Raw genomic sequence first — 13,218 nt, 5'->3', positions numbered from 1 at the left:
TGACCTGCACAAGATGACACAAGTGATGGGGTGCAAATCTGAAAAATTCATATTCATACACCATCTTCCATCATTCCACTTGACCAAAGCCAACATCCCCTTCCCCTTGGCTGCCTATAAAAGGCCCCTTCACTCCCTTATTTCCTCCACAGCTCCAAGCTTCCTCTTGAGCCTTGAAGAGCACTTCCCCTTCTTAGATATCAAAATATTGAAACTATGTGAGTTCTTGGTGTGTTCTTGAGTGTTCTTGTGTAAGGCTGTCTTGAGTACTTGGAAGGCAACAGAATTTGTAAGTTTTCTTGCTTTTTATCTTAGTTAGCATGTAAAGCTTTGTATCCATGACTTGGTATGAAATTTGGGTGAGTTTTGGGAATGTTATGATGCTTAAGTCAAAACTGAGTCAATTAAGGGATGATTTGATTAATTAAATGTTTTTAAGTGAGAATTTAGCTATGTCATGTCTTAAGCATGATTTGATATGATTCATTATTGTATTAACATGATTATGAAAGGTTTAAATTGTGGTTAGAAGCATGTCATGGTAGGTTTTGAATCTATCTTGTTTTGATCATCAAGTATGAATCGATTTGAATGAAGTAGAGATTAAGGATATCTTAGCCATGATTAAGTGTTGGGATGAACTCTATTATCCTAGAATTAGTCTTCTTTATGTCATTAAAGATTTTAGTGATCATTTATGATTAAAGAAAATCTCATATGCATGCATTTATAGGGACCAATAGTTGAAAATACACTTAGGCATAAACTAGAGTGCATGCCACGGGTTGGGACCATTTGGAAAAGTTCCACTTTGATTTTTAAAAATCCAAGGGCATAAATGGTTTTAGAATGCCACAAATATGAAGTCCATGAATTTTTATTTAATTTGGAGTTCGTTTATAAATAGTGAAAATTTAGGGCCTTAACGGCAATGGGTCTAGGGTAATTTTTGTAAATACACATTTTGAAGAATTTGATTTTGGACCTTACCCATAGAAGTATTAATCCTAACTTAGTACACACTTGATTTATGCAGCTACAACATTATTTTTCAATTATCCCGGAAGTTTGTAAGTTGGCCTCTAACTTACACATTGACAAATTATTTATGATTTATTTATAAATGTCTCATTCATATTTCAATTATCACATTGAGCATAAAATATCATGTTATATGATAAATTGAGTGTATATTTACATGACATGTGATATTTATATCATTTTAGCACATTGCATCTACAAATGTCATTTTACATAAAAAGCTTGCTACATATGCGCATGTCATCAAATACATTTTTCAAGCATAATATAAAAATAATTTTCGACACGACCCCAAAGGCTAGGAGGGGGAATTATCCTAGTGGAACTCCTCTATACACTCTGGAGTGTTTAAGAATTGAGTGGTACCCCCTGAGTTGATAAAAAATAGTCAATGGGCTTCGAATGGGTTCTATTTAAAAAACGCTGGAGCGAAGTCAATATGTTTTGATACCTAATGCTAGTGGGTGTACATGTTATGATGTTATGTTATGTTACCAGTGCATTGAGAATGATGTCTGCAGAAAATGACGTAGTGCCAACATGAGTTGTGCTACGATCATCAATAGGTGCTCATGGTGCATATGGGGAACCGTGTTGTTACCAAACGTATGTTAATGATGGCTTAAATAAACAATGAAATATTATGATTTTTGGAAGCAATTAAGTATGAAATGTTCTCTTTCGAAATGTCATGTTTTTGGAATGAGAAAGTGAAAATGTTCTGTGAAATCGAAAGTGCATCAACGTTTTTCTAAAAATGTTGAGAAATCTGGATGATGAGACACATGCACATTTTTTTGCATTTCATGCAATTCGTATTTATCATTCTTCATGCATAATTTATCTCTATGCAAGTTGATTATTTAACTTACTAAAATTTTGAGTAAATCTCTCCCCTTGTGGGATCACTATCATTCCTCCCGGAATGATCGAAGTTGTGATAGGACCGATAGAGGATGAACATGATGGATCACTTGAATGAAGACTACAAATAATTTTCATGCTCATAAGCATTGACTCTTCATAATTCAAAGCATATGAAATAGTTGATCTAACATGGAACTTGGATTAAGTAGTTTGTATTAAGGAAATGCTATCCTTAAGTTTGAACATATGATGGTTATTAATGGTATTGGGATGTTTTTAGTCCATTCTGGCATGAGTTATAAGTAATCACCCTTATTCAACTGCGATTATTGTATACTAGGATGCATTGCATATTAACTATGATGTACGGGGGTATGTAATCTTGTGTTGCATGTCCCGACGCTCTAAGTCTTCGTTCCATCCCAAGCGGAGGTTGGGGGCATCACATCAACAGTCACGAAAAATCACTACTAAGGAAAGCTCTTCTTCTATCAATCCAAGCGAGGGTAAGAACCAGCAGATCGATAAAAAATCTTCACTTGTATCTTTGATCATTTGTTACATCGCCTACACAGGGTGCCCTCGGCATGGCCATCTGAAGAATTGCATTTTCGAGGGATTTCTTCTAGATGAAAGCCCTCTCACACTGTCCCAAGAAGAGGCCTTGCATTTCCTTCTATCGAAGGCATGGCACTTCAAGATTTCCTCTAGACATCTTCATGTGGCTCCATATCTTTTCTCAATATATGTTTCTATGGAGTTTTTGTCTTCATTGTACTGACCATCAAACCTCGCATCTTTGGTTTCTATTTAGAAAATTGCATTCAAAATCTTGGCCTAGCATCTGTTTCTCGCTCGAAAAAAATGTGTTGCCTTTGTGGTATGCTTTCATTGTGTTTAGGTATCTCTACACCTTTATGTTTTTTGTTGCACATTTGATGCACCTGTGCGCTCTTGTCTAAATTTTGGCTTGTCTTAAGTTCTCGATCCACCATTATTCAGGTATTCTTGAAACCATAGAATGATGGCTTATTGTTTTAATTTTTGAGTTTTTTGTTATGGCTTGACTTTATTTAGTTGATTTGAATTTTGGGTTTCTATTTTTGGTGGTATACTCCATCTCTGTGGCTTGATATGTTTACAGAGGTAATTGGCCTTGGACATCGAGTGTTGCTTGGAAACCAAGCACGACCTATCTCCACTAGACTATACTTAGGATCATCGAGCAGGAAGAAAGTATGAGCGGGAAATAAGTATACTCTTGCTCAGGATTATCCATCAAGGCCAATCTTTACAAGAAGTTGCTCAGGATAATTAAGCAGGGGAAGAAGATAAGTCCTTGCTCGGGTCACCGAGCAAGGCCAATGCTATTGTTTGGGATTTCTGAGAAAGGCCAATGCTTTTGTTTGAGATTTCTAAGCAATGCCAATTTCCAAAAGAACCTGCTTGGGATCACCAAGCGGGAAGAAAGTATACTCTTGCTTGGGGTTAACGAACAAGGCCAATTTTCACAAGTTACCTGCGATAATAAAGGAGAGGAAGAAAATACTTTCTTGCTCGGGTCACCGAGCAAGGCCAATGCTCTTGCTTGGGATTCTCGAGCTAGGCAATTTCCACAAGACCCTACTCGGGATCAGCAATTGGTAAAAAAAGTATACTCTTGCTGAAAATCCCTGAGCAAGGCTATTCTTCACAAGATGCTGCTCTGGACAATCGAGCAGAGGAAGAAAATAAGTTCTTGCTTGGGTCATCAAGCAAGGCCAATGCCACAAGACCTTACTCGGGATCACTGAGCAGGAAGAAAGTATGCTCTTGCTCAGGATTGTTGAGCAAGGTTGATCTTCACAAGAAGCTGCTTGGGATAATTGAGTAAAGGAAGGAAATATGCCCTTACTCGGGATCACCGAGCATGACCAATGCCCTTGATTGGGATCACCGAGTGTGGCCAATGCCCTTGCTCGAGATTTATGAGCAATGCTTGATAGGAACCAAGGTGGGCCTACTCTTAAAGATCCTTTGCAAGTTCCAGATGGGCCAATTACAAGATCAAGGGCCAAGAAGATCAAGGAAGCAATGCAAGGATTGGTGCAATCCACCTGGGATGAAGCCAGCAAGAGCCCAACACTGAAGATGGGTCTGAAAGAAGAAGAACCAGTTTTGATCCACTTTATTCAAGCTGTGGAAGACATGACTTAAAGATACGGCCTATTGTTATTGGAGGCTTCCAATTTGGTTAAATGATTTATTTTATTAGTTTAGAATAAGTGGGCTTGAAGATGCTTGGCTCACATGTCTTATTTCTTTTGAACTATGTTTTTGGGAAGGCCTTGTATTTTGGCCAAGGGCTTATTTGGAAAATTACATTTTAGGAACTAGGGTTTCATCAATTTACTGTTGGGGTTACTGTAGCCGCGCGTACTGTAGCCGGTACTGTTCATCAAGGGTAATTTTGGGTAAAAGGGGCATTATTTTGGCTAGGGTTTTGATTAGGTTTGGCTTTAAAAACTCTTTGTAGCCTCATTTGAGAGTTAGACAATATTGAATTTTATTTGTGAGTTGAGTTTTCTCCTCTTGTTCTTGATTGAACTCTTGAACTTATCAAAGGTAAATCACAACCTTTGTGGCGTTCCTCCTTTGTAATCTGGGTTCTTGAGACGGGTTCTTCAACGGGTCTAGATTTTAATATAATCTAGGTTCTTGAAACGAGTTCTCATCGGGTCTAGATTCTCCATCCTTGACTTGATTTTGGCTTTCTTGGGGAGTTTTCAAATTGATTGTGGGTTCAAGGGAATTCATTCCCACGGGTTCATATCATTTGGTATTCAGAGCAAGGTTTCCAATCAGGTCTTATTCTATCTTTTATTTCTTGCATATTTAATTCTAGGGTGTCATTGTTCTAGGATTGATTACAAAAAAAAAAATAGTGGTGGTTAGTAGGGTTGCTGAAATTCATTGTTCTAGGGTTTGTGTTGGCTGAAATCTCTTGTTCTAGGGGCTGCCGTATATCATTTGCCCAAGGGTTTTTGAGTTATTGTTAGGGTTTTTCTCAACTGCTTATTCTTGATTGTGATCAAATCAGTTGGTGAAAGGAAAAGAAAAGAAAAGAAAAGAAAAGAAAAGAAAGGAAAAGAAAAAAAAAAATCGTGAAAAAAAAAAAAAAAATTCGAGATTTTTTTTTTCCTTGATCCTTATCATCAAAGGGGGTGATTCTAGTTGATATCTTGTCTTATTGCTACTGTTTCATTCGTATAATTTTCTTGATTCACGTGCCATTTTTTTTTTCATTCCTTCCGTGTTTCTCTTGTTCTTGTTTCTTGGACTTAATTACTAGTTGGGATAAAACAAGGTTGCTTTGTCTTGATTGAGTCAATTAGTTCTTAAAGAACTTGAGTGGGAAAACTCTTGAGGTAAAAGGCAAAGAGAGTGTGAGACTATTATCGAAAAAAGCCAATTAAGAGTGAAACACGAGTGGAGTGTCATTATTCGAGTGTAAACACGTGAGGGAGTGTGTGAGGTTTACTTTTTTTTTTGCCACTAACTTTCTCTTGTGTAGCGCCTAATAATGTCTCATCGGAGTAGCGCATCACCAAGGGGGAGAGCAGATAACTCATCCTTTGTGTTGCAAGCCATGCAACAACAGTTTGAGCGGTTAAACTTGGTGTTAGGTGAAGTGAGGGATAGGATGGATCATCAAGAAGCAGCGATTAGAAATCTACAAGGTAGGAGGGATAGGAGGCGATGTGAGCATAGAGTCGAAAATCAGTATGAGAATGAAGGAGATGGTGGGGAAGAGGAAGATTTAGCATCTGACGTTGGGTCGGGTAGAAATAGAGGAGTTAGGCATGAAAGAGGACTTGAGGGGAATCTAAGGGGTCGGGATGGTGTAGATAGAGACCTTGGTAGCATCAAAATGAAAATACCATCTTTCCAAGGTAGAACTGACCCTGAGGTTTATCTAGAGTGGGAGAAAAAAATAGAGTTGGTGTTTGATTGTCATAATTACTCTGAGGAGAAGAAAGTGAAGTTGGCGGTAATTGAGTTCACTGATTATGCTATTATTTGGTGGGATCAATTAGTGACCAATAGGAGAAGGAATTATGAGAGGCCTATAGAGACATGGGGAGAGTTGAAAGCTCTCATGAGGCGGAGATTTGTTCCTAGCCATTACTATAGAGACCTTTTTCAGAAATTACAAAATCTTACACAGGGGTCTAGGAGTGTGGAGGATTACCATAAGGAGATGGAGGTGGCGATGATTCGGGCTAATGTAGAGGAGGACCGAGAGGCCACCATGGCTAGATTTTTGAGTGGGTTGAATAGGGACATAGCCAATGTAATTGAATTGCAGCATTATGTGGAGATAGAGGACATGGTGCACATGGCTATGAAGGTGGAGAGGCAATTAAAGAGAAAAGGGACAGCAAGGTACACTACGGTTTCTAGCACTACTTGGAAATCAAAATGGGATAGGAATGATCCAGCTGAAGCAAAGAGAAAGACCGAACCACCTAAGGGAAAAGATGAGGGAACTAGCAACAAACCCAAGGTAGAATCCCAACCTTCACGGAATAGAGATATCAAATGTTTTAAGTGTTTGGGTTCAGGGCACATTGCTTCTCAATGTCCAAATAGGAGGGTGATGATTATGCGTGACAATGGGGAGGTGATGACTGAGAGTGAAGATGATAGTGATGAGGTGCCCGAGTTGGATGATGCTAGTGATGATGATGGAGTGGTATACCCTGTGACAGGTGAGTCTCTTGTTGCCAGGCGAGTCTCTTGTTGCCAGGCGTGCTCTTAATGCACACATTAAGGTGGATGATGCAGAGCAACAGAGAGAGAACATTTTCCATACTAGATGCCATGTCAACAATAAGGTATGTAGTATGATCATTGATGGAGGGAGTTGTACTAATGTGGCTAGCACTACTTTGGTTGAGAAATTGAATTTACCAACCTTAAAACACTCTAGACCATACAAATTGCAGTGGTTGAATGATTGTGGAGAGGTTAGGGTGGATAAACAAGTGTTAGTTACTTTTTCTATTGGGAAGTATCAAGATGAGGTGCTTTGTGATGTTGTGCCTATGCATGCGGGCCATATTTTGTTGGGGAGGCCGTGGCAGTATGATAGGAGAGTGACACATGATGGGTTCAAGAACATGTACAGCTTTGAAAAGGAGGGCAAAACAATTAAACTTGCTCCTTTAACTCCAAGCCAGGTCTATGAGGACCAATTGAAATTGAAAAGTGAGGTTGCTCAAAAAAGAAAGAGTGAAAATGAGAGTGATCAGAAGAGAAAGAGTGAAAATGAGAGTGATCAAAAAAGGAAGAGTGAAAAAGAGATTGAGCAAAAAAGAAAGAGTGAGAGTGAATATGAGCATAAAAGAAAGAGTGAGAAAGAAAGTAGAGAGGTGGCTGAGAGTAAAGAAAAAATAGTGGAGCCACGAGAGAAAAAAGAAAGAGAGTCTTCTGAGAGAAAAGGAAAGGCAAAAGTGAGTTTCTATGCAAGAGAGAGTGAGGTTAAGAGGGCTTTCTTCGCAGATCGCCCTATGATTTTTCTTGTCTATAAAGAGTCTTATCTTACTCTTGATGAAACTAACCAGTCTCTTCCTAGTTTGGCTGTTTCTTTGTTGCAGGAGTTTGAGGATGTATTCCCGGAGGAGATGCCAAATGAGTTGCCACCCATTAGAGGCATTGAGCACCAGATTGATTTTGTGCCCGGGGCTGCTATTCCAAACCGACCAGCCTATAGGAGTAATCCAGAGGAGACAAAGGAGCTTCAGAGGCAAGTTGAGGATTTGATGAGCAAGGGGTACGTGAGGGAGAGCATGAGCCCTTGTGCAGTACCAGTGCTACTAGTGCCAAAGAAGGATGGGACGTGGAGGATGTGCATTGATTGCAGGGCGGTCAACAATATCACGGTAAAGTATCGCCATCCCATTCCTAGATTGGATGATATGCTTGATGAATTGCATGGTTCATGTATTTTCAGTAAAATTGATCTTAAAAGTGGGTACCATCAAATTAGAATGAAAGAGGGTGATGAATGGAAAACTGCTTTTAAGACTAAGTATGGGCTTTATGAATGGTTGGTTATGCCATTTGGACTTACAAATGCGCCCAGTACTTTCATGAGATTAATGAACCATGTCCTACGTGCATTCATAGGCAAGTTTGTGGTTGTGTACTTTGATGATATCTTAGTGTACAGCAAGAACTTAAATGAACATATTGAGCATTTGAGATATGTGTTTGATCTGTTGAGATGTGAAAAGTTGTATGCTAATTTCAAGAAATGTGCCTTTTGCATGGAAAAAGTTGTTTTTCTTGGTTACGTTGTTAGTACAAAGGGTATTGAGGTGGATGAAGAGAAAGTCAAGGCCATCAAGGAGTGGCCAACGCCAAAAAGCATCACTGAGGTAAGAAGCTTTCATGGGCTAGCTAGCTTTTATCGGCGTTTTGTTAAAGACTTCAGCACCATTGCTGCACCACTCACTGAGGTAATTAAAAAGAATGTTGGGTTTCATTGGGGGGCTAATCAAGAGAATGCTTTTGCCACTATTAAAGAAAGGTTGTGCTCTGCACCTGTGTTAGCATTACCTGATTTTAACAAAGCTTTTGAGATTGAATGTGATGCCTCAGGAATAGGGATTGGAGCCGTTTTGATGCAGGATAGGCGGCCCATAGCCTTCTTCAGTGAAAAGTTAAGTGGGGCATCCCTGAAGTACCCTACTTATGACAAAGAGCTTTATGCTCTTGTTCGTGCATTAGAGACTTGGCAGCACTACCTATGGCCAAGGGAATTTGTGATCCACACCGATCATGAATCATTGAAGCATCTCAAGGGTCAAGGTAAGTTGAATAAAAGGCATGCTAGATGGATGGAATACATTGAGACCTTTCCCTATGTCATCCGTTACAAGCAAGGTAAGGAGAACATTGTTGCTGATGCTCTATCCCGGAGGTATGTACTTCTTACTTCTATGAGTGCCAAAATGCTTGGGTTTGAATACGTGAAAGACATGTATGCCGATGATGCTGATTTTTCAAATGTGTATGTGGCATGTGATAAGGCGGCATTTGGTAAGTTTTACAAGCATGATGGTTATTTGTTTAAAGAAAGCAAACTTTGTCTGCCAAATTGTTCTATGCGTGAGTTATTGGTGCGTGAGGCACATGGTGGGGGGTTAATGGGACACTTTGGTGTCAAGAAAACTTTAGACATTTTGCATGAACATTTCTTTTGGCCTAAGATGAAGAGAGATGTTAACCGTATTTGTGGAAGATGCATTACATGTAGAAAGGCCAAATCTAAGGTTTTGCCACATGGGTTGTATACACCCTTACCCGTTCCTAGTGAGCCATGGGTCGACATATCTATGGACTTTGTTTTGGGGCTGCCTAGGACCAAAAGGGGTAGAGATTCTATTTTTGTTGTTGTTGATAGATTCAGTAAGATGGCACATTTCATTCCATGCCATAAAACAGATGATGCAACAAATATAGCTGACTTGTTTTTCAGGGAGATAGTGCGACTCCATGGTGTACCTAGGAGTATTGTTTCTGATAGGGATGTTAAATTCCTTAGCTACTTTTGGAAGGTGTTGTGGGGGAAATTGGGTACTAAGCTCTTATTTTCCACTACTTGTCATCCACAGACTGATGGTCAGACTGAAGTAGTTAATAGGACTTTAACTCAGCTTTTACGCACTGTTGTTCATAAGAATTTAAAAACTTGGGAGGATTGTTTGCCATTTATAGAGTTTGCATATAATAGGACGATGCATACTACTACTTCATACTCTCCTTTTGAAATTGTTTATGGATTTAATCCACTTACTCCTTTGGATTTGATGCCTTTACCTGTTGATGACAAGAGTAGTTTGGATGGACAAAAGAAGGCGGAGTTGGTGAAATCACTTCATGAGAGGGTACGGCTTCAAATTGCCCAAAAGAATGAAAGGGTTGCTTCCCAAGCCAATAAAGGACGAAGGCGTGTCATCTTTGAACCAGGAGATTGGGTTTGGGTTCACATGCGCAAAGAAAGATTCCCAGCCCATAGAAGGACTAAGTTGCATCCTCGAGGAGATGGACCTTTCCAAATTCTTGAGAAAATTAATGACAATGCATATAAAGTCGATCTTCCAGGTGAGTATAAAGTTTCTGCAACTTTCAATGTTTCTGATCTTTCTCCTTTTGATGTAGGTGAAGATTCGAGGTCGAATCCTTTTGAGGAGAGGGGGAATGATAGGAACCAAGGTGGGCCTACTCTTAAAGATCCTTTGCAAGTTCCAGATGGGCCAATTACAAGATCAAGGGCCAAGAAGATCAAGGAAGCAATGCAAGGATTGGTGCAATCCACCTGGGATGAAGCCAGCAAGAGCCCAACACTGAAGATGGGTCTGAAAGAAGAAGAACCAGTTTTGATCCACTTTATTCAAGCTGTGGAAGACATGACTTAAACATACGGCCTATCGTTATTGGAGGCTTCCAATTTGGTTAAATGATTTATTTTATTAGTTTAGAATAAGTGGGCTTGAAGATGCTTGGCTCACATGTCTTATTTCTTTTGAACTATGTTTTTGGGAAGGCCTTGTATTTTGGCCAAGGGCTTATTTGGAAAATTACATTTTAGGAACTAGGGTTTCATCAATTTACTGTTGGGGTTACTGTAGCCGCGCGTACTGTAGCCGGTACTGTTCATCAAGGGTAATTTTGGGTAAAAGGGGCATTATTTTGGCTAGGGTTTTGATTAGGTTTGGCTTTAAAAACTCTTTGTAGCCTCATTTGAGAGTTAGACAATATTGAATTTTATTTGTGAGTTGAGTTTTCTCCTCTTGTTCTTGATTGAACTCTTGAACTTATCAAAGGTAAATCACAACCTTTGTGGCGTTCCTCCTTTGTAATCTGGGTTCTTGAGACGGGTTCTTCAACGGGTCTAGATTTTAATATAATCTAGGTTCTTGAAACGAGTTCTCATCGGGTCTAGATTCTCCATCCTTGACTTGATTTTGGCTTTCTTGGGGAGTTTTCAAATTGATTGTGGGTTCAAGGGAATTCATTCCCACGGGTTCATATCAATGCTTATCTCCATAAGACCCTACTTGAGATCAGCAAATGGGATGAAAGTATGCTCTTGCTTGGGGGTACCGAACAAGGCCGATCTTCACAAGAAGCTGTTTACGATAATTGAGTGAGGAAGAAAATATGCCTTTGCTCGGGATCACCCGGCAAGGCCAATGCTCTAAGGGTAGTAATGGGCAAGTTTTAGAGTATGAAAGACCTAAGTGCTCACATGTTGATTGCTCAGGTGTTAGTCTTGGTGCTAGACGTGCTGATCTTGCTATTCTCATTGTTTCGGGTAAGTTTCATTGCTTGCCGGTTAGGGTACCTTATTGCTCGGGATAGTTCTGTTGATTTTAGTGTTGGGCGAGCATAAAACCCACCATGCTGGTTGCTTGGGGTGAAATGTGGTGCTTGGGGGGTAAGTGGTCGACATGCTTATTGTTCAGGACGAGCTTTAACACTCATCCTTGACAACCCATGTGTAGGTGGACTGTGTGTTGACCATGCCTTTTGCTCGTCACTTTAAACCTTAAATTATCACTTTTGCTCACCCAAGCGATTCGTCATCTCTCCTTGGTGCTCTCCCAGGTGGCGATGCTATACAATCTTAAGCACTTTAGCTCACCCAAGTGGCAAGCACTTTCCTTTCCACAATGCTTGCCGAGATTGTAAGCACTTTTGCTCTCCGTATTGATCACATGAAACTCTCAACTTCGACGACCTTTGTGGAAAAGGAAAGTTCTCACCCCCAGATGAGTAGTGTCAAAAAGCAAAGTGCTCGCCCTAAGGGCGAGCACTCAGGAGAGCGAAAGTGCTCAGTTTGGGGCGAGCACTACAAAATCAAAAGTGCTTGCCCTCGAGTGAGCATGATGGTGCGCAATAAAACTCGCAGCCTAAGCAAGCACCAGTGAAAGAAAAGCAAAGTGCTTGTAACAGCCCGTTAGAAATTCATTGGTGAAATTTCTATAGGTTTTAGGAATCTCGTGGAAACACCGTAAGTTTTCATGATTTGACCAATCGGGTAGGTTTTAGTCTATCAACATAGCCAGGTTATCACTCACTATGGTGCCAGAAGTGCGATTTTATTTATTTGATGTAGTTAGAAGTGTCAAATTGAATTATTGTATGTGCCATTAGACTTAGTTGATTATTTAGGATTTTATGGCTCAATAATCCCATTTTTAGTTTTCGGATGAAACGTCTGTTTGAAAATGCATTTGCTTATTTTGAGACACTTCGGGATTGAATTTCAATAAATGAATTGCATAGTTAGGTTTGTGTTAATATTTAAGATTTTACAGAGTAGAGTTTATGTTTCGCTTTTTCAGAGTGAATAGTAACCTCTATAGTAGCATCTAGCGCAGTGTTTTCAAAATCATATCGTGGAATGTCCAAATTAGGTTAGAAAAGTTTTATTTGGACACTTGGTAGGATCTTTGCCACACTTGGTGAATAGTATTGGACACTTGGTACAAAGAGGATCCATGAGTTGAATTATGAAAGAATCAAAGTGTGAGATCATACCACGTAAGCAAAACCCTATTTTCCATCTGATTAACCGAATTGTGTCGCACCAAAGAGGGTTTCAACCCTAGTGAAACCCTAAATGGTTGGAATCCAATTTAAACTCCAAAAGCATTGTTAAAACTGAAACCCTAAACAGTTTCCCCAAATCCTAAAGTTAGCTTTCAAACCCTATTTGATCCAATTTCTAGCATTATATTTAATCACTTGATTAAATCACTTCCACATGTTATTAACTTATCAAATTCATGTTATAACATCATTATCCAACCCTTTAAACCTTGGAAGTTTGATTGGGCCAAGAAGAATTGGTTTTGGGCTTGATAGAATCCTAAACTCTAACAAAACTCTCCCTAAACCCTAAATTGAAGTCCACTTGTTTAAGGCCCACAAATTTTGGCCACCTTGGCAAAACTTCTTAAGGAAGTTTCCACCCACCCATGACTGACCAGCCACTGCTCATGAAACTCCAAAGTCGTGCCTGATGTGAGGGAAAAAGCCACCTCATCACACCCCTTCTAGAAGGTAGCAACAGCAGCCCACTCCCCCCCACTATTCTTGCATTTTTCTGAACTAAGCGCCATCCCTCAAGGGTCATCAAGCCCATACTTCACCCTCCAGAAGTCTAGAGGCATGCATGGCACCCTTCCTGATATGAACCCGCGGGAATGAAATCCCTTGAACCCACAATCAATTTGAAAACTCCCCAAGAAAGCC

The 13,218-nt window shown here is 39.8% G+C and overlaps 1 protein-coding gene across 1 annotated transcript; it reads left to right on the top strand.

Moving 5' to 3' along the window:
* Window positions 1-5,914: 5,914 nt before the first annotated feature.
* On the top strand, window positions 5,915-11,350 carry LOC118349658 (the record flags this gene model as incomplete). Its single annotated transcript, XM_035695169.1, has 7 exons — window positions 5,915-6,622; window positions 6,660-7,046; window positions 7,548-7,796; window positions 8,244-8,879; window positions 9,009-9,789; window positions 9,928-10,262; window positions 11,222-11,350. Coding segments are annotated over 7 exons (3,225 nt in total), but the record flags the coding sequence as incomplete, so codon positions are not given.
* Between the last annotated feature and the right edge of the window lie 1,868 nt (window positions 11,351-13,218).

This window comes from Juglans regia, chromosome 10, assembly GCF_001411555.2.
Source record: "Juglans regia cultivar Chandler chromosome 10, Walnut 2.0, whole genome shotgun sequence".
Taxonomy (NCBI): domain Eukaryota; kingdom Viridiplantae; phylum Streptophyta; class Magnoliopsida; order Fagales; family Juglandaceae; genus Juglans; species Juglans regia.
This window is presented reverse-complemented; position numbering and strand designations above follow the sequence as displayed.